Source organism: Sinocyclocheilus grahami, unplaced genomic scaffold (genome assembly GCF_001515645.1).
Source record: "Sinocyclocheilus grahami isolate Dianchi unplaced genomic scaffold, SAMN03320097.WGS_v1.1 scaffold318.1, whole genome shotgun sequence".
NCBI lineage: Eukaryota > Metazoa > Chordata > Actinopteri > Cypriniformes > Cyprinidae > Sinocyclocheilus > Sinocyclocheilus grahami.
The window spans coordinates 923,529-946,411 of record NW_015505497.1 but is presented as its reverse complement, the minus strand read 5'-3'; the positions used below and the strand labels follow the sequence as shown (position 1 = coordinate 946,411).

At 38.0% G+C, this 22,883-nt stretch overlaps 1 protein-coding gene across 1 annotated transcript in view; it reads left to right on the top strand.

The window, feature by feature from the left end:
• The window catches only part of LOC107602081 (myocyte-specific enhancer factor 2C-like), a 37,033-nt gene that overhangs the window by 8,949 nt on the left and 5,201 nt on the right, over positions 1 to 22,883 (top strand). Inside the window, exons 2-5 of the mRNA XM_016294492.1 lie at positions 7,345 to 7,532; positions 11,728 to 11,931; positions 21,725 to 21,865; positions 22,065 to 22,251. Of these exons, the coding sequence (XP_016149978.1) occupies positions 7,479 to 7,532; positions 11,728 to 11,931; positions 21,725 to 21,865; positions 22,065 to 22,251 (586 nt within the window). The 5' untranslated portion in view covers positions 7,345 to 7,478. The remainder of the gene's footprint in view (positions 1 to 7,344; positions 7,533 to 11,727; positions 11,932 to 21,724; positions 21,866 to 22,064; positions 22,252 to 22,883) is intronic.

Sequence of the window (22,883 nt, the reverse complement as noted above, 5' to 3'; positions counted from 1 at the left end):
ATATATATATATATATATATATATATATATATATATATATATATATATATATATATATATATATATATATATATATATTTACTGATATATTTTGCTGCATATTAACAAATAAAACAAACTTTACATTATTATTGTTAAAAATGTAATCTAGTGTTCAAAGATTTGGGGCCTTTAACTAAAAATTTTGAAAGAAGTCTCTTCTGTTCACCAAGGCTGCCCTTATTTGATCAAAAATACAGTCAAATCAGTAATATTGTGAAATATTACATTTAAAAAATATATATATATTCTTGTGATGCAAATTTGAATAGTTAGCAGCCATTACTCCAGTCTTCAGGGTCACATGATCCTTCAGAAATCATTCTAATATGCTGAATTAATGCTCAAGAAACATTTCTTATTATTATCAAGGTTAAAATCAATTGTGCTGCTTAATAGGTTTTTGATAACCATGATGCTTTTTTTCAGGATTCTTTGAATAGAAGGTTTATTTGAATTCGATGAAAATGTTTTGTAACATTATAAATTTCTTTACTGTCACTTTTGATTAAAACTGTAGTATACGTCATTTCATGACATCTAAACTAGCTTTCTGAAATAATTGATTCTGATTGGTCAGTTTTGGCAATCTGTGGACAAATATGTATAGATTAAGATGCTAAAATTGTGTAATTATATTAATCAGTTTCTTACATACATGTACCAGTTTTGTGCCTCATATCATTCTTCATTCTCATTATTCTTACGAAGTAACATTATTTCAACTCGATTTAATATTTCCTGTTTGTTTATTTTCCCTGAATTTATACATTAAATCAGGTAGAATTAACTTGTGCAAAAAAACTGTATATTGTAAAAAAAAAAAAAGATTGATAGATAAAAAGTGTAGATTTAAATGATCACATACTGAGCAGCACAGTATTAATGTCATGAATTCACTGCTTTTACAATAATGTAACAGAAGAAAAACAGAAGCGATATCTTAGCATGTGGCTATGAATGGCCACAGAGTTTGTGTATTGGTTAGCGATGAAGCGCAAACGCGGCGCACACACACTGAGAGAACACAGCTGTGTGACACACATCTCCTCAGCAAAAGGAAGCCATGCAAATGAGCAACCAACTATGAGCAATGCGCCAAAATGTCTTGTGCTCACGCTGTCATAGTTGAGAGTTATTCGCCAGATTATTAACCAAATTGTTGCAATAGCTCGATCGTAGCTGACAGTGATTGCAAGCTTTAGCTTTTGTAATTAGGTCACTGAAAGGCCTGCAAAAAACTAGGACATAATTTGAGATTTTCCATTGATTTGGGCATATAAGGAAGTGCAGCATACCAGGCTAGGCTAAACTTGTTTTCAGAGAAAATGTCTTGAATTCATTTATTTTTCTTTATTTTTACCCCATTAGCAATTTTTTTCCCCTTGTGTTAAAGTGTATGTGTAATATCATTCTGTGAAGTTTATGCTATAATAGGTTTAAGCTTAATTAAAAGTGAATTTTATTTTAGTTTCATGGATATAATGTTACAATTTTTGCCGTTATTTTGAATTTTTCTTTGTTTTCCCTTTAATTTTATTTATTTTATTAAAATTAATTTTTTAATAAAATGTATTCATTTTATTAATTAATTGTATTAAAATGTAATTTTATTTATTAAATGTCATTTAAGTATTTTTTTAATGATGTCTATATAGCTTTTATTAATTTTTCATTTATTAGTTTATTCCGTTTTATTTATTAGTTAATGTAAATTAACTAAATTATAAGTTAAATGTAAACAAAAATGGGAAATGTTGCATTGGCAATTAGCTGAAATTAGATTTTTTGTTATTTTAACTATAATAACTGATTCACATTAAGTTAAATCTATCTTATTTTAAGGGTGTGTGTGTATGTGTGTTTTTTTTTTTTTTTTACTGAATATGATTAACAATCATTTTTGTAGTGTAAGCCAAAGTCAGATCTCTCTAATCTCGCGCTAAGCGGACAGCATCAACCTGGACTCACATGGCCCACGGCTGTTCACGCACAGCGCTCCACCAGGAGCCGTGGGTTCAGGATATGGGAATGTAGTGGGGCGTCTGGGAGCTGGTCTCGTTCCGTGGTATGACTAACCTCCACAGCTCGTGTGCTCTCATTGAGAAAGACAAACGCTGTCTCCTCTTTGTCCTTGGGAAGTTTTGAGGCGAGCCGTAAGGGTGGGGCGGAGAGTGACTCGTTCCCATTCCGGCACTGATTGATACTGTCTCTTGGCGGCTGCTGCTCTGAGCCGTAGCACACTCCCTTGATAGACAGCAAAGAGATATAGGAGCCCTCTCTATGAGATACAGCTGGGGGGAAAGCCGGCAGAACGAATGTTCTTGAACATTTCCAGTATGTATTTGAAGGCCGCTGGGTCGTTGAGGTTGATTAGCAGTGTAATGCTGCTTATACCTGGATAAACCCCTAAACTCAACTATTAAACACCGTTCTGTGCTGCATTCATGAATGAAACCATTGTTTACCATTACGTTTCTATGTTTTTAGGCGGTAAATATGCTAAAAACAGCTTAGCAATATCATAGAAATGCTCTAGCAACCACAGCATTCAGAACACCTTAGCAACTGCATAGAAATGCTCTAGCAACAAAATCACTCAGAATACCATAGCAACTACATAATGTTGCGCTGTGATTTAAATCACTCAAAACACCTTAGCAACCTCATCACAACACCCTAACAACCGCATACTGTAGCATTGTGCTTAACCCCACCCAGAACACCTTAGCAACCGCATAACAACACCCTAGCAACAAAACCACTCAGAACACCTTAGCAACCACATAACAACACCCTAACAACCACTGGGCTTAATACCACTTAGAACACCCTGGCAACCGGCTTGCTATCAGACCCTCTCAACGATGGTATAACTTTTTTTTATCTCAGCAAAGCTCATCAGGCCCTTCAGAACGATGAGATTTGCCGGTACTTCCCATTTTCTGTGTTGTGGAGCGGTTTATGGGAAGAGGCATCTTTTATTGTTTCTACTCAGTGATGTCACTTCCTTATGAGGCCGTCTACGAAGATTTTCTGTCATTATGTCCATTTGTGCGAGCTGATGGGTGTTGTTTGCAGAGAGAGTCAGAGTCAGCTGTCTGACACCTCCGGGGTCTGCCAAGAGCTCTGAGGATCTGCTCCGACGTGCTCCGACAAGTTCCTCCGCTGCCTGGCACGTCTTCAGCGTTTCAGATGCCCTGAAAGATGGTGATTATGAAGTTGTACAGGCTCCAATCTCAATTGTGTTAACTGACATTAGCCAAGTTATGCCAGAGGCTGTCTTGAAATAGATGGCTTTTTGTTTATTTCTGCCTTTTTGAGGTCTTTATTAGCGGTCTTTATTACCGCTTTGAGATCCCCTAACCTTAAATGGATAGTTCACCCCAAAATGAAAAAGTTCATAATTTTCTCACTTTCAAGGTTTCAAGGGTTTTTTTGTGTTTGTTTTTTTTTCAGAAAAAAAATAGCCAATATTTGCTTTTAAAAAATATTGGTTAATTATTGGCATTGGTCTGATATTGGAAGATTGTAGTTTAGTTTAGTTTGTTTCTTCTGTTGGGCACTAAAGAATATATTTTGAACCCATGGTAGTCAATGGGAACATTTATATTTATCGTTACCAAAATGCTTTTAAATATCTTTCTTTGTGATCCAACTTATGATTTTTGCCTGACAAGTCATAACTCTTGTGGTAGGATTATTAGAGAATGTTTAACAAGAAAATACTTAAATTTAAGTCTTTATATTTCCAATTTGCATGTTTAGTTCAATGCATTACTTGCCAATTCTTTGTAATTCTTTGTGAAATTTCTGAGCAAAAAAATTTTTATACGCCATACTTAGGAATAAGAATATAATGGAAATGTTTAAAAACAAAAAAGAATACAGTATTCTTCTGAATACAAGTTGCTTTTTTATTAATGTGAAACATGCTGGGACTTATATAATGCAATTAATGTCAAGCACGCAAAACATTTGTGCCAAATGAGATATGTGAGGCTGTGTTTATTTGTATAGCGCATTTCCCACATCAGTTCAGTTTCACTTATAGAAATTGTTTAGGCTTGGTGTTGTTTATATGTTATTTATAATTAATTCCACTATAATTTATGTTGGTTTCATGTTTATTTTTCATTCTTGTTCTGTTCTAAATACTTCTAAATGTAAAGGATCGGTTGTGGTAATTATTTACCTAAAATGCTCTAGAAACCACTTAGCATCATGCTAAAAAGACATTAGCATTGTGGCAGTGAGTTAGTTGCCTGGCACTTTTTCTTCAGAAAATGATAAAATCGTGTTGATAGGTGTTGTCGAGAAAGGACGGGGCATGGTTGTTCTGAAATGAATGTAAATTGTGTTTAGCATTTGCGCTAACTGCTAATCTACTACTCTGAGGCATTTTTTAAAAATACATATTCATTGACTGCACAGTCAGACACAGGATTTGTTCAAAATTTACTTATGTGGGCATGAATGACACATTCCCCTTCAGGTTGCCCTTTTACCACAGCTAATTTGCAATGCGTTAGCTGCTAGCTAGGAGGTCTTTCTGCCCTTCTCTGGATGTTGTCCTGGGTCTAATGGCCCCTCAGGAGACTGTCTCAGTCATATCTAGGTGTTATCTCAGCACTGTTTTATTTCGGTGGCACCATGCCGCTCTTCACGGGACGAGGAGATATCTGTCCTCTCCTGCTGCCCTCAGGAGAAGCAGAGAGGCAGATTAACAAAGTGACTTAATGTTGCACATTACTCTCTGGAGATCCCTGCTCTTGGTTTCTTGGCACCGGGCCGCCCTCCCTCTTCCTCAAGTAACACAGCGGCTCCTCCCACGCCTGTCTCTCTCCGTCTTTATCTTTCCGTCACATGGGTAAACACACTGGCACCTCTGACCTCCAAAAAAGCCATTTTGCCTCGGCATGTCCAGTTCCTGTGGGGTTTTTGCCGAGAGCTTGTTCACAATTTCAGTACATTTACCTGGCAGTTCCCTATTTTTTCCAGTGGCTTTGGTCCGATGTTGGCAGCAGGATGTTAGGACTATTTTATTTTATTTTATTTTATTTTATTTTATTTTATTTTATTTTATTTTCAAAATATATAAATATTAATATCTAAAATAAAATAAATATTGGTATCCATATGATTAATTATTGCCGTTATGTAGATTAGATCTACATTTATTTTATTTTAATTAATTTTATTATATTGCCATAATTACATAAATAATACTTATATAATTAATAATAATATAATTATTTTATATTGTAATTAATAAAATATATATTTTTATTTAATACAATTATTTTAATTGGATTTTATTTAAAAAAACATTGATTTTTATATTCCTAAATGGTTACCATCTTGTCAGCTGCACATTTATAATATTTTGTAGATGTTTTCTTGTAGTTTACAAATCTGGTTTTTGGCCATAACTTAAAAATATTTTGGATACTTGATTGTGACTGATTCTGTGCTCATAAATAGCTGCTAAACTGCATAAATGACTATCATCAAACAAGACAACAATGTACCCCACAGCATGTACAAGATGTCCTTGAATAACTTCTGCTTGAACGGCTAATCCTGAAATGAAACCGCTACACATAACCAGACTGATCAGTTAGTTGGAGATGAGTGAACTGGACATCATCGGCCGAGTGGCTAAAGGGAACTCTTTGAGTCCGGGTTTAGTGGATTACATGTCCTGAACAGCTTAAAGTTACGTAAGGTCTACCGTCCATAACACTGTAAGCTAAGTTGGATAAGGTAGATGTACTGTAGAGTCTTGAGTACATATAATGGGATCCATAAAAGTCAATAAGAAATAGTGTTTTGTTGGATTTGAATGCAGATTTTGCGCATACCAAAAGACACTCAGCATTTGATCTCCACTGTCTTGAATTTACTGTAAGTTTCCATTTTTATTGGCATACTCTCTTATCCGAGCGGAGCTTGCTGAGGCTTTTATCATTTGGTATGCTTTTCAAATTCAAATGAAAAGCTGTCACAACATTCCTGTAACTTCCTCTTCTGATGTATCGTCTGCTTTTTCCATCCCTCCTTCATAAATCCTTCACATCTCTCTGGCTTTTATCAGTCGGCTTGAAGCATAACCAAAAGGTCACATGCATTGCCAAGTTGTTGGCCATGTCTAAGTGAAGAGAAGCACTTGCCCCCTGAAGATCTGTGCTGCTGGTTTTCGGTTTCTGTACAGGCCGTGTGTTTTCCCTGTCTCTCGTTGTGAGTGAGCATTTGACCTCTACTCCCCAAAGCTCTCTGCTTTCTCTTATTTGCATTGTGGGTTGCCCTTGAGTTTTATTTCCTCTTGTGCTGGCAGCTCTGGTCTTCAGCTGGGTACTTATGCTCTCTGAGGGCCGCTGACGACCACAGACATCTGTGTGAACTTGTAGGGTTAACGCAAACCCTGTATCACTAATGAAAACCTATTTATAACATACATGTACAGGTGCATCTCAATAAATTAGAATGTTGTGGAAAAGTTCATTTATTTCAGTAATTCAACTCAAATTGTGAAACTCGTGTATTAAATAAATTCAATGCACACAGACTGAAGTAGTTTAAGTCTTTGGTTCTTTTAATTGTGATGATTTTGGCTCACATTTAACAAAAACCCACCAATTCACTATCTCAACAAATTAGAATACTTCATAAGACCAATAATCTAATTTATTGAGATGCACCTGTATGTCATAATGCTTTTGATCTCCTGGGGGAAATTAGGGAAATTAAAGTAAAAAAATATAATTCATACATTTAATTTATATTTAAGCATAAACATCACAAAAATTGATGAAAATTGATAAATAGATGAAAATAGATTTTATTTTAAATATTTCACACTTTATTATTATTTAAAATAAATATGGTAGCAATATTTCAAAAAAAGTAATATGTACTGGATTGATTAAAACTTGCTGCCGTATCCATATTTAAATAATAAAATGTACAAATAAAAATAATAAAATCAGTATAAAATCAGTCAAATTAAATGTAAAAAAAAATGTAAATTTAAAAAACGAATTGTATTTTCTAAAGTTCATCGTTTTTAAATATTATAAATGTTCTCTTTAAATATATAAATATTTAAACATTAATAATATTTTAAAGGATGTTTTTTTTGCTATGTTAAACAGGTTTTATAAATCAGTTGTGATTTCCAAAAAGTTCTGATTTTGTATGCTGTTAACCAAGACGCTCCTTGTTTTTCCCACATTCAAGCATATGAGCAATATCACACATCTCTCTGATAAAATCTGTGTCTCTTTCTCTGTCTTGTCTGTTCAGGAACGAATGCCAGAGTCTTTGAAATAAGAGGAACGAGCAAAGAGGAAAGACTGCGCTGAGGATCGGAGCGAGAGAGGAAGGAAGACAAGTGTGTACAGTACTTTTGGAATAGGAAGGAATACCAGACCGAAATAATGGGGAGGAAAAAGATTCAGATTGCGCGGATAATGGACGAACGCAACAGACAGGTAAAAGAGATTTTATCTTAACGGAAAGAATGGAGATGAGGCGCTCACTTCACAGAAATGTAATAAGTCTTAAGCACATACTCTCTCTCTCACACACACACACACACACACACACACCAACAGTATGCATCACTTAAGGAAGTGCTAGCAGCTTCTGACGACAGCGTCACAAGACACTCACAAGCTGGATTCTCACTTTGGTCTGGTTTTTGCACATGTGTGTTGCGTGTTTGTGTGTGAATGTGAAATATGATTGTCCTAAATCATCATAATTGCTGTTTTTAATTGCGATATTAAATGCATTGCCTCTGCCTTAGAGGATATGATGTGGAGAGTCTGAATAATTGAGGTTTGTAACGGGGAAGAAACCGTGCCTCTACCAGCCATGGTGTCATTCACCACAACTAGCGTTTTCCAAACTATTACTCACTTGGGCTATTAGACGGGCAGGATCTAAAGCCACATCTGACAACACTTATGAAGCACATCAGCCTCTTACCTTCCTGATCGAACCAGCTTTTCCCTGTTATACCTGATGTTGTGACTTTGTGGCATGGGTTTACATGGTTTATTTAATTCAGAACTTCGTAAATTAGGTTTCTGCAGCTTTTTTTTAGATTTATATTTACCGTTTATAAATCTGGGCATGTGTTGTGCAGGAACTCTAGCGCAGGGCCAAACATGAAATCATGATTTGGAGCGAGAACTTCAATTTCATTGCTAATGCTGATAGCTGCAGGTCATACCACCAGAGTGCTGGCTCTTAATGAGCTAATAACCGTCAAGTATCCATGAGAATTGAACTCACCGTCTTCAAGTTTCAGCCAGTATGAACTCAGTTGAACTCTTGTTGGAATTTGAACTGGAGTGACGGGAAGGTGAATTTACTGACTTGCAGTTCAAAGAAATTTAACACGTGATGAAGTTTTAGAGTTTTTGATCTATAAACTTTTAACAAAACTTGCCTTTACAAAATTACAAGTATATACATTTCCTTGAATTTCAGTTTTAATTCTACTGACATTCAAATTTTAATTCTGCCTCCTATTTGGTACCTTAATTCAAATTTAGGAACTGAATGGGAATTTAAAAGTCATTTCTGGATGGTAGTTTAAAACGTTTAATTTAATGACCTAAAAATAAAAACGTTCATTTACAGTACCATTCAAAAATTTGGGGTTGATGTTTTTGGAAGAAGTCTGTTATGCTCACAAAGGCTGCATTTATTTGATCATAAATACAGTAAAAGCAGGAATATTGTGAAATAATATTAAAATTTAAAAGAACTGTTTTCTATTGTAATATATTTTAAAATGTAATTTGTTCCTGTGATGCAAAACTGAATTTTCAGCATCATTACTCCACTCTTCAGCGTCACATGATCTTTCAGAAATCATTCTAATATGCTAATTTGAGCTCAAGAAACATTTCTTATTATCAGTGTTGAAAATTGTGGAATATATTTGTGGAAACGTGATACATTTTTTAGGATTCTTTGGTGAATAGAAAATTCAAACGAGCATTTTTTCCAAATATAAATATTTTGTAACATTATAAATGTCTTTATTTGTCACCTATGGTCAATTTAATGCATCTTTGCTAAATAAAAGTACAAAAAAACCCCGCCAAAAACAAAAAACAAAAAGGTAATCTGAAGGATCTATAACGTAACATCAAGATCTTTGGTCAACTCAAGATATATATAGCTAGAAAAAAGTACAATTAAGAGCCTCCATTCAAGAACCTTTTAAATTATTGTGCATTTTTCACAGAGGTTTTGCACTTAGAAGAAATGTTAAGTGTTCAGCCTAAGGGGCTGTTCAATGACCAGCATAGGGCCGGAAGCCGAGGCAAAGCCATTGTAGAGGGGAAGCCATTGGACCCTTCCTGTTATGACAGGAAATGCGCTCAAATGTGCTTCCTGACCCCCAGTGCAGTGGCACGATTAACCCCCTCTCAGCGCCCACCCTTTCCCGTGTTGTGGTGGTGAAGTTCTCCATGGATGTTCTGTCTGAGATGTCTTAACTCAAGTCAAATAAACTTGCATGCATCTTTACGGGGAAGCACGGTCGTGTAAAGTTAGCTGCAGCCTCAAAGTGCAGTTTAGCATGTAGGAAAATGTAAAAAAAGAAGAAGAAAAGTCTTTGTGACTCAGACATCTAAGGTAAATCAAGACAGGCTGAACTTGGCAGTAAACACACGCAGCGAGCGAAAGGCGAACGGTTTTTTGCCCGTATGTGTGTGGGAGCGTCTCAGTGAGCATGTGTAAGACATCTGTCGCTCCCGGTGCATGTGCATGTGAGTGTGAGTGTGAGCATAATCTAAATCATGTGGAGGTGAGAGCATCAGTGTGCTGAGCGGTAGGAGTGAGAAGATCACCCTGCTGGAGTTTGTTTGTGACAGAGAGCATGACGTCCGAACTCACGCACAGGGATCAGCGACACACAAACACCACCAACACCATGTAGATTAGAGCTTCACATGCATGTTTATTGTGTATTGACATGCATGCATGAAGTATACACTCTTGAAGGAGAGAAAAGTCTCTTGAATATGTCTTTTATTTCTCTTAGAATTAGATTAAATGGAGAACATTCTGCTTTTCAAAACTATTCAGAAAAGAAGGCAGTAATCTCACATGTCTCCTGTAGAGTTTAACCAAATTATCTGAGCTATGTGATAAATGTATTCATTTGTTAATCTACCTGTATACTCTTACATGTGTGTCTATTTGTTTTTTTAAGAAATTTTAACAAATAGCTCTGGCTCAATTTGTAAAGCATGGCGCTGGCAACGTCAAAGTCATGGGTTTGATTCCCAGGAATGCATGAAGTGATGAAATATAGAACTTGCTAAGCATATAGGTAAATGAGACGTAATACTTAAATGAGACATAATTGAGAATTCCAATAAGTCTGTCCAGTTATGAAAAATAAACTTCTGAGCAATGCATTTATGCGCCATGTCAGCATCCCATTTGCAGCCATTGTTTTATTGCATTTTAAGATAAAAATTTGTGAAAATTGATACTTCACTGAGACATAATTGAAACTTGAGTTATGAAAGAGCAACCTCTGAGCAATACACTTTTACTGTATTTGGGGATTTGTCTTTTCAGTTGTTTCAATTCATTAATTCTTCCTCTGGAGAAATATCTGCTGCTTTATTGAGACCTATCTGAGAACTCCATTAAGTCTCCGAAGCTAAAAGCCAACTCTTAGCAATAACATTTCCTTTCTATCTCATTTTGATGCCAGAATTTAATAATCCAAAGTTTGAATATTTCAGGCAGATGCCCAAGAGAGTTCTTCGGGTTTTGTGTGGCTGTTTCTCACTGAATTTCATTGCCATCTCATCACAGATGGAGAGTGTGTTCTGTGAGGGTTTAAATGGTGTCTTTGGGAAATTGTCCTTTCCAAATGGAACGTGCGCAACGCTGCCGGCGTGCCTAGGTGATGCTGGGTCATCATTAGCCAAAGCAATCCTATGAACCCTGCCACCCAGGGGCTGTCAATTTGTGAAGTGTGCTGGGCAGAATTTCACCTTGAACTCCCCAGTCTAAATTTAGCATGGCACACAGAGCTCTGATAGCTCTCTAACCAGAATACCCTGTCAAACAATTTGGTTTTGGACAGATGAGGCCATGTACACTCTAGCTATAAGTTTAATTTTGATGGGGCATTTTACTGAAGTCATGCAAATGACAATGAAAAGAATTGCAAATGCATTTGAAGAACAAGTCAATAAAGTTCATATTTTATTGTATCAGTTCACAAGAAAATTTAGCTAAATTAGAGCAATGGAGTTGTGGGTAGTAGCTATGTATTTATCTTACGAGCATTTCTTGGACAGAACTTCCTTTAGCTCAAGCAGAAGAGCATGTCGTTAACAATGGAAAGGTCATGGGTTTGATTCCCTGGGAATGCATGAACCGATAAACTGTATACCATGCAGTGGAAGTCGCTATGAATAAAAGCATCTGCGAAATGCCAAAAATTAAATGTAAATAAGCTAGTTAAGAAGCCTGGTGAGGACTTAAAATGCTGGTGATCAAGGTTGATAACAAACCAGCAACCTAGGATTCAAAACCTTATGCTGTCGTTGTCCAACAAGTAATAGGTTTTGTCTATGTCATTGAATGAGGGGTATCAAATCTATCCCAATTTAACCCTCCCTTTGTTCTTTGGTTCATCAGGTTACGTTTACAAAAAGGAAGTTTGGACTAATGAAGAAGGCCTATGAGCTGAGCGTTCTGTGCGACTGTGAGATCGCCCTCATCATCTTCAACAGCACTAATAAACTGTTCCAGTACGCCAGCACCGACATGGACAAAGTTCTGCTTAAATACACTGAGTACAATGAACCCCATGAGAGTCGGACTAATTCGGACATCGTGGAGGTGAGTTCCCTTTGACAATAAGCACAATGTTTTTGACAAATAAGTTCAGGGAATTTGAATCGGATGCCTCACCGAGAGATCAGGTAGGGTTCGTTTTGGTAGAGTAGTAGGATTTGACACCTGGCCCGTGTCTGGTGGTGATTTGTTAGGGAACATGCTGTAATAGTCTTTGCAAAACACGTTTGGCACATGCCGTTGTGCTCTATAAGAACGAATCAGGCTAAAGGACAGGGACGAGGACTTTACCGTATCTCGTCAGGACCATATTACGCAACCGGTTTAAGAGGACACGGCAGGTGCCACTGTCCAAGCCAGGTGGTCTGCACAGAGACTTAAGATCATGCTTGCTCATCACCGCCACCTTTTGTGACATGTGAGCTCCTGAAAAGGTCACGGAGCATGCGTGGGTAGCTTTAGATAAGGGTTTCCTCATCCTCTAATCTGAGACTTCAGCGTCTTCTGCTATAATCGCCACCGAAAGACCAAAAAGCAACTGCGAAACTGCTCTCAGCTCTTCCAAACCACCTGTCAAGGCTGACTTTGGGAAGAGAGAACTTGAAGGTTCCCACCCCACATGCATGAAAGGCCATGGCGCTCCCACTGGGAGCAGTGGGAAAAATATTTCCCCTAGAAAAGTCCCTTTTCCAGTAAAAACACCCAATTGATTTGTGTAGAGGCCTGGTGGTGTCACACAAACAAACTGTCTCCTCTTACTAACTAAGTAAGGGATACAGAAAAACACGCAATAAGGATGAGGAATAACAGTGTGGATGCTGAAAGGGGCGTTTTTAGGAGCTCAATTGTGGTGAGGGATCTCTTTATCTTTGTGCGTTCGAGCATGAGCCGTTTATTGTTTCGCAACTCACTTCACTTGCACATAACAAGCTGCGAATTCAAACTCTATTATTATACTTTGACTGTTCAGTCTAGTGTAACATCGTTCGACAGGCCATTTGCAACGTTGACATGCATTACAAGCAAAGCCCTGGGGTCAGACTTAGTTGGGTTTTTTATGAGGCTGAGAGGGAAAACAGCATGGCTTGCCTCATGAGAGGAGAAACATCAAGTCTCCACGAGGCAAATCTCACGGACACCCTGCCAAGCCAGTAAGGAGCCGGGATAATCCCATTTCCTCGATTAGTGTAATCTGAAAATGCTCCTTTTAATCCTAAAAACTGACAGCGTGGACTATAACCCCATGTCGTCCCCCCAAAACGCACGCTTTCCAGACCCCACACCTTTAGATTTCCTCTCTACTGAGAATTGTCAACAAGACCGTTGGCGCAAAGGAAGGAAAATGTTAATTATTTCCAAAGGTCGCGTTGTTAATGACTACATGGCCAGCTAATGAGATTGAGCAAAGCTCTCTGCGTATGGTAGTAGACCTCTTGTGTTTGGTCTTGTGCTGGAAGGCATTGGAGGTGACAACCTTCCCCTCCTCCAATTTCACCCACACAAACCTCTGAGAAAACATGCCTCCAGCGCTTGGCACATCGATCTGATTTCAAATGTAACGAAGAAAACATCGTCAACCTACTTTTATAAACTGGCTCCGTTTCAGGCACATTGCACTAATTTAGATAATTTGTCTTCATGTAGTTGCATGCCAATGCATTCTTAAGCACTTCATTTTGTTCCCCATTTCCAGTTCACTCACAGTTTTCCATGTGAGAAGATTTGCCTTAAAGTCATTGCTTCACATTCCATTGTGCAGTTTGTTACGTCTTTGGCTAGATTTATGTTTAGAAGTGTTTTGATGGGATTGTTTGCTGCGGCAACAGTTCCCTTGTGTATTCGGAGGTGCTGGTTGCATGCACACATGATGGCTCTTGATCTTCTGTTGAACCTTGATGACGATTGACAGATTAAATCCGTGAATCAGATTTGCTGGGTTTATACTGCTCTGTGTTAACACTGTCACATTGCAGTCACAACATCAAGAGGATGCCAGGAACTAGACCATTTTGCTGTTACAGACCGTTTTTGATCTGATCTGCATGTGTAGTGTTTAAGATTACAAATAAATCAATTTTTGTATTTTTTCTCCAAAAGAAATCAGTTCCACTCTCATCCCTTCAGGAATTTCACCAAAAGAGAGATGTCTTTGTTTTGCATTCCTTCACCCCGCCTTTTTCACAAACGGGTTAACATGAGTTTACTGCTTCACTTAGTAACAGCGTGTTATATTTTGCGCTTTTGGCCTGAGACTCGTGGTTATTTATAAGATGGAGGTCTTTCACATTCTTTACCCCTCTGCCTCTTTTCCGTCCTCTGTCCTGGGCAGAGAGCAGCTGAAGTTCTCATAGCGTTGGAAATAATATTTAAGATTACAAATAAATCAATTTTGGTATTTTTTCCCCAAAAGAAATCAGTTCCACTCTCATCCCTTCAGGAATTTCACCAAAAGAGAGATGTCTTTGTTTTGCATTCCTTCACCCCGCCTTTTTTACAAACGGGTTAACATGAGTTTACTGCTTCACTTAGTAACAGCGTGTTATATTTTGCGCTTTTGGCCTGAGACTCGTGGTTATTTATAAGATGGAGGTCTTTCACATTCTTTACCCCTCTTTTCCGTCCTCTGTCCTGGGCAGAGAGCAGCTGAAGTTCTCATAGCGTTGGAAATAAAGAGCAGACACCCATCTTGTGTGCCAGACCTCCTCCCCGTTCCAACCCTTTGTGTTTTTATGTGGTCCTTTCCCATTAAATGCCTGAAAACCGGTAGTTTTCTAAAAATAGAAAGCAGCACAGCTAAAAATAGCTCCGGCCCGGCAGTCGTGCCAAGGAAAATGGAGAAGAATAGGCATGGAGTGCTGGAGAGAGAGAGAGAGAAGACAGCTACGCTTGTTTTTTTTCCCCCCACTCCATTTTCCCTCTGAGAAAAACTGACCACAGACGGCGGCGTACTTCAATAAAGCTTAAATCAAACTTGTTAGGATGCAGTTTTCACACGTTTAAGAGAGGAAAGGAAGAGTTCTTTTGATTACGTGACTTCTTGTGGCATGCTCCTCTACACGCAGACTGTTTCTGTCGGCTCATATCTGCCATCTGTTCAGCTATGTAAACTTGAAAACATGGTGTGAAATTCGAGCGTGCAGTGACCTCAGCCCACATTTGGATCACTGTTCTGATCCACTCATGCTTGGAGTTTGAAACGCAGTATTTACTGCGCTGTTTTCTTCATCCTCGATTGAACGACATCAGAGGGCGGTTTTACATTCCACGATTAATCTGAACCTTGTTGCGTGAGTCAGGTTTTCCAAGACCCAGTGGCGAGCCAGCACAGCACAAAATGCTTCGCTTTTACCAAGACTCTATTCGTTCTGAGAGTGCTAATTGTTAGCTGGTAACAATAACGTTTTTGAAGCCCATTTCCAGATGGGCTACCCTTGATAAGGAGTTCCAGAGACAAAAGCTGTTAATTGACGGCAAGCGAGGAATGCTTTATTTCTCACTCGTGTTGCAACTGATCGTAGAGCATAATGTCGTCCGTTACTGTGGCATGCAACGTGTCAAATACAGTTCAGTCTGGTGACTGTGAATGATTGGGGTCCACAAGAGCCCATTATTGGGCTACAGTGAAAGGCTTTGTGTTCAAAAGAACTTGATCAGTAATAATTGAACATGAATAAGCATACTATCCTCTATAGATGCTGCAATGGAAAAACAAGGCTTCTGAGAGGTCACATGACAACAAATGTAAAGAGATGACATGCTTGTGTGTGATAATGTGCGATTATTTACAGGAAGGCCCCAGAGGGAATTCATTCAAATTCATAAACGTGGACCTGCTTGACCCAGGGAATGATTCTGGTGAGGAATTCTTGCCTCACGTCAGCTGCAAAGAAGTCGGGAGGTGTCGTTTTCCGAGAGCTGACAATCAAACCCCCCAAGAACACCAGGGAGCACAGGACGTTCGCTTTTTTTCGAGCCCAATTTGGTTTCGGGACACTCTTCTGCTTCCTCGTGGTCAGATTGGATATCCACCGGGCCGGTTACTGTCGTAATTACGCTCTCAAGTGCTTTTAATACCAAACACGCGGCGCTCAAACACGCGGCACTCGTGGCAGTAAAATAGAGGGCCTTTGATTCGTTATTATAGGGTACTGAGAGCATCAAAGAAGGTAAATTACCCAGAGGTCCCCAGTGTGGCATTTTCCAAATATTGCCCAGCTGCTGTGGTCGGAGCAGCTGGTGGAAAGAGCCCTGGAGGAGGGCCAGACAGTGCCACGCATTGGCCATGCGATCTGCCGCAGGAACGGGGGCGTCCCCGCTGGCTCACCCGTATGACTCTAATAGGATTCCGCCTCTTTGATGGTCGGAATCAGTACAGCTTTCGTTTTGCTCCCCGATCCATCTGCTTTTGATAAACCGAGCTTGATATACCAGTGTTTAGGCAGCACAAATCGAGTCTTATTTGTGCTTTTTCTGTGAACTGATAACGTGCCTTTTCTTTTCGCTTCAACATGCGTTTCTGTTACGATAGCTGCTGCACTTGTCTGTGCATGGTGTCGTGCTGCCAGTTTTTGTGACTCACTGCATAAATCAACAACTTTCCACACAGGCAAACATGACACACGCACACATGCACGTCTGAAGAGGTGGAAGAAATTCTTAGTCGAACATCCCTACTGACACGTGAGACAATAAGGCGACATTTCCTTCAACCGAGCTGCCTTTTTGTGGTCACATGCTCTCAGTTTGATTGCTTTTTTGGGTGGCTTGGATGTGGTCTGTGTTGCTGTTGATGGGCAAAATGCAGTGCCACCTTGGCGTGTGTGCATGTTCCTTAAAGGAAAGACATATCTTTAATGTTTCGATTGTTAGACACAGGGATTAAAGTTCTGTCGCTACGACGGATTTCCGTCAGTTCATAAAGACCATTCCTGAATGATTCAGCCATTCGAACGAATCAATTGAATGAATGATTCAGTGATAAAATCAGTGACTTGCCGCCACCTGCTGGCGGATTTAGTTTCATTTTTAGCGTATAATTTCAGTTATTTGAATCATATTTCTGTATTCAACATTTTATTTAAAACATTAATCTCCACATGAATTTATGAATTTAATTGCACTCATGCCACTTCTGAGCCTCATTAAACATCTGAAAATGTACCTACAAGCCACTTTTGTGTTCTTCTGTGCCACCTCTGTAGTTTTATTTAAAACATTAATATCCACATGAATCTATGAATTTAAATGCACTCATGCCACCTCTGAGCCTCATTGAATGTCTGAAAATGTACCTACAAGCCACTTTTGTGTTCTTCTGTGCCACCTCTGTAGTACAAATTAATTTATTAATACTAATTTCATTTGATTGGTAACTTATTTGTCTTATTCTACATATTGTTTTAAATAGAAATTTTAAAAAGATTGTAAACATACATTTTTGAATTTGACATAGATGAAAATTATGCCATTACAAAGGTAAAAAGAAAATACTCCTGTAAGTCACTTTAAGGAGTCAAATGTCACCTCGTATTAGGAAGGCAAATTTTTTATTATTGATCAGAACGTGCTCCTAAATTTTTTAATTAGGAGGACAAGCACTCCTAATTACAAGAAGAAAAAAAGTGCTCTTAAACTGGGTGTGTGACAGGTATGGCTGAGGAATGGGGTTTGGTCGAAGAAAATTTTTCAGTCAAAATTTTTTTTTTTTTGCTTTAACCCCTGCAATATAATAAGAAGTAGAATAAGACAAATAAGTTACCAATCATATGAAATTAGTATTAATAAATTAATTTATACTACAGAGGTGGCACAGAAGGACACAAAAGGGGCTTGTAGGTACATTTTCAGACGTTTAATGAGGCTCAGAAGTGGCATGAGTGCAATTAAATTAATAAATTCATGTGGAGATTCATATTTTAAATATAAAATTTTGAATACAGAAATATGATTTAAATAACTGAAATTATATGCTAAAAATGAAACTAAATCTGCTAGCAGGTAGCGGCAAGTCACTGAATTTATGACTGAATCATTCATTCAATTGATTCGTTCGAATGGCTGAATCATTCAGGAATGAAGCAAGTGACTGTCTTTATGAACTGACGGAAATCCGTCGTAGCGACGGAACTTTAATCCCTGCATTTGAGGAGAAACACCTGAGTTGAAGTTGATACTTAAATGAAACATAACTGAGAATTATGAGTTATGAAGGAGCAAACTCTGAGCAATACGTTCCAAATATATGTCAGTTGTCTCATTTAAAAATATATATTTTTATATATCCTTTTATGTATCCATTTTATGAGAAACATCTGAGACAGCATTGATCCTTAAATAAAAATAAGAACTCCATTAAGTCTCTTGAGCTAAGAAAAAGAACAATAAGCAATATAAACATGCTGTAAATCAACAATTGTCTCCATTGTTTTGAGGAGAAACCTCAGCAACAAAAAGTTGAGATTTAAAGGAAATCTGAATGAGAACTCCATGAAGTCTCCCGAGCGATGATTGAGCAAACTATGAGTAATATAATTTTCCTCTGGGTTGGTGTGTGTGCCGTTTGAATGCAGTTTCTCAGACTTTGTCCTTGAGCCTGGTTTGAGGTGAGGCGAGACCACCCATGTGGACCTCAGAGGAGGGTACAAGGTGACGTGACGCCCTCAGTTCAGTCAGTCAGTCTGTCAGCTGCTGGCCAGCAAGCGGCATCAGTCAGCTGTCTCCACATGGTACCACCTGCTACTGCACGCACAACATCATTTCTCCGCTGAAGGTTACAGGCTAGCATGCTATATAGGACGCCATGTCTACATGCGGACATGCTGGGGCTGTCTTTGTCATGTGGGAGAGCGATGCAGCGCTGGTTTAATTAGGAGCAAGTCTCCATAGAGTAGACAAGACTAGGAGCAGAAGGAGGCGCTGATGGCTGTCTCTCTCCTCTCCTTTCTTCTCCTCTCCACCCTCACGACAGCTCACTTCAACTTTAGTCATAGCTGAATGCATTTTTTAAAAACTTGTTGCAAAGTAATGCAAGAAACTTTTTATAGGTGGCCAATGCATTGTAAAAAGTGTTCAGAGGTCTCTCTCTCATAGCGCAGGTGTTTTCAGACATTTTATTTAAGGCCAGAAACATTTGCATTCGCATCTTCACATAGGCTAATTTTTGGTCTAAGAATCAATCAGCTCTCATATGGTTTTCCTACAAGTCCTTTGGAGAAAATTAGATATTTATACGACAGCTGGCAATGGAACACAATGAAATGCAACTGGAGTCTCACTTGTTGTTTTTGTGGCACAACAAAACTTATGCGTTTTGGTTCATATACTCATGTAGACTGTTTTGGATCTAAGAATGAACTTTGTCTTGGATGTTTGTCCTAAAGTAGTTTTTAGAAGTTAAAATATGCATACATGAATCAAGAGTTCAAGTTCAATCAAGAGAATATTGAGCTATAAAATGAATCTCGATAGCATATGCCAGAATATTTGGTCTTGGGAGAAATTGTTTTGTGAGAAATGTTTGAGTTCATACTGAGATCTCGGATTTATTTGTAAAAATATGAGCATATTTTGAGACGTTGTGTGGAGATCTTTTTGAGAGGATTTGAGAAATTCCTTTTCCAAGGTGAAAAATCTGACTTCAAGGGATTAGTTCATTAATAAAATTACAGTTATAATACCCTGCCATTTCAAACCTGTTTTACTTTTTTTTTAATCTGCAGAACACAAAATAAGTTTTTTTTTTGTCTGTACCAGGAGATTATTTAAAAAAGGTTTGTTAATTGAAATAAAGATGAAATACAATACAATAAAATAAAATATAATTGCAATAAAATGTAATAAAAACCTAAACTACTGTAAATAAAAATCAGAAATTAACTAAAACTAACTGAAATAATTTTGGAAATAAGTTGAAGAAAACAAATCTAACTGGAAATAAATAAAAACTAAAATTGAACTAAACTGAAATAATTACTAAAAAAATTTAACAATCTAAAACAATATGAAAATATAATAGTATATAAATAATACAAAAACAACACTGTTTCATACAATGAAAGTCAATGATGACCAATGTTTTTTAGTTCTTAAAAATATATTCTTTTGTGACATGAATGATGTTAAAAGCTTGTGACAAAATGACTAAAAATTAAACAATCGAAAATATGAATAAAAATCATAATAGTATATAAATATTACTAAAACAATGCTGTTCCATAGAATGAAAGCCAATGGTGACCAATGCTTTTTGGTTCTTAAGTCTTCTTTTGTGACATGAAGGTGATTAAATGACAGGATATGATTTTCTGGGTGAGCTATCATTTATAAGCAAAGGCCTTCACTTTTCATTTAATCTCGCTGTCATCTTAAAGTTGTGTCACGCTCTCGTCGTTGTCCTGTCTTTGGTGTGTGATGAACTGAACAGGAATGCTCGGCTGAGCACGACCCTCCCCCTGTTGGTCTGGAGCGGTCCGTGTTTAGTCTGCTGATGTCAGGCTTTGGGATCCAGCCGTGTTGCTAAAAGCACCGAGCCGGGTCGGACTGTGAGCTGGCGGTGTGATTGGGGGGATGGCTGGTGTAGGGTTGCTGGGACGCTGCTGGGTGGCACTGGGACAAAAAATAGCCTTCTACGGCCATCCCTGGGGTTCGAGGCCGTGATTGGCTGTGGCCCCGGCTCCGCCCCTTCCCCTTGAGCCGAGGAGATTTGTTGGACAGGTGCAAGGGCCCTGACAGGTGGAGATGTCTTGAATGAGTGGAATTGCTGTGGTCCAGCGATGTGGCTGCTTGCCGACGAGCGAAACGCTGAGATCAGGCAGAAAGAAAAAGCCAAGCTGCATTACTGTATTTCACTTTAGATCAGCTTTTACCTTTAACTCACAAAAACATGGACAGTACAGTACACAAAAAGGTTTATTATTCTGACATGGCCATTAAAAACGTAAGATCAAACTTTGAGCTTTTAGTTTGAATAATAGTAATAGTGTTGTTTTGCATAGTAGCTCCGCTAATGACAGCAGAGCGAATAATGTACCTTTTTATTCCGTTTTAAGTCAACCTAGACTCTCAAAGGCTTCAGATGAAAGGATTAGGCTCTTCTGAGGAATCAAAGGCTCAGGTTTCACAGGCAGGAAAAGCTTTATTTGTTTTCTAATATAGCCCTCGTGTGGTCAAACAGAAAACTGCTCCAGTCCTAAAGGGATATTTGTGGTTGAATACAAGATGAGCTCATTTAACAGCATCTGTGGCATGTTGTCAGTTACTACGGAAAATCATTTTGTGTTTTTAATGCTTTATTTTTATTGTTTAATTCGTTATTTTTTGTTTAGATGTATTTATTTTTATTGCATTTTCATATTATTGGATTTCATTTAAACCCAGAAAATGTCTTTTCCTTTTTCATCTGTCATTTATCAGCATCTGTGGCATGTTGTCGATTAATACAGAAAATAAATGTAGAAAAAATATATGATATATTTATATATTAAGCAACAGATACTGTTGATAGAGCTATATAAGTGTGTGTGTGTGATTTTTGACACTTTTTTGTTTAAATTTCCTGTGCTATTCTACATTATAAAGAATAAACACACACACACACTGTATTTATATATCTTTTTAAAAAATTGTAATGCTTTATTTTTTGTTTAGATTGATTGATTTATTTTTATTGCATTTTTGTACTCTTATATTTCATTTAAACCCAGAAAATGCCTTTTCCTTTTTCATCTGTGAACAAGTTTCTGTCTCGATCTGTCTTGGGTGTAATCTATAGAAATATATATATTTTTTTTTTTTAAGTATTTTTTTACAATATTTAAATAGTTTTGTGTATTTGTTTCAGACTCTGAGGAAGAAGGGTCTAAACGGCTGTGACAGTACTGATATTGATGCTGAAGATTCAGGCCACAGTCCAGAATCTGAGGACAAATATCGTAAAATCAACGAGGACATTGACCTGATGATCAGCAGGCAGAGACTGTGTGTAAGTGTCGTCAACTTTTCAGATGTCAAACCGGTGGTTGAACCAAGTTGGAAATCTCAAAATAGTCCATTATTAGCAGATTAATTGAACTGGCTGATAATACACTACATCCAAGATTTTTCTTTTCCATTTACATACTATATTTATATATTTTTCAATAATTTAATGATGATTGATTTCCATGCCTTTTGTTTTATAGGCCATCCCTCAGTCTAATTATGACATGCCCGTCTCAATCCCTGTGAGCAACCCCAACAGCCTGATCTACAGCCACCCGGGAGCGTCTCTGGGCAACCCCAACATGCTGCCACTGGCCCACCCCTCCCTCCAGAGGAACAACATGTCCCCTGGAGTGACCCACCGGTCCCCGAGTGCAGGCAACACAGGTACTGACCCGCACCGGGCTCTCCACTTTGCCAGGGACTCCTGGTATGGTTTCAAATAATGTTCATTTCCACGCTTTCTTGACATCATTAGAGAGGACCACCAACAGCTCCACTGAAAGCACGCCTCGCATGTATTCAAACACCGCATACAGATCATTACACACGCTCAAATATTTCTTTCAGCCATATTCAGCTGTGCCGGGCCGAGCCTGTAATATAAACACTGTGTACTTAGCAGAAATCCTGAGGCTGTCCCAGAGCCGAAAAAAAGTGGGAGTTTTGACTGATTGTAAAGGAGCTCCCGGTTTTCAGCAGGCAAATAAAGATGACCATATTTTCCTTTTAACTCCCATTCTGACTTTTGAAAGGTCTGTGTTTGTGGTCTAGGCTTCATCGAGAGGAAGTTTGGTCAGCTTAGGATTTATCAAAACACATTATCCGTATGTGGGTGTTTCTTCAACTGTCACAAGGACTGATTTTTATAAAAACAAAGATTTTAGACAGATTTTTTTATTTTTGGTATTTGAAATTTGCTTTCATCAAAATCTTTTGCCTTTATTCCTTTTATGTTTTACCAGAACCACCTTTTCAATCTTAAAATGTAGAAATCCATCCCAAAAAAAAAAAAAAAA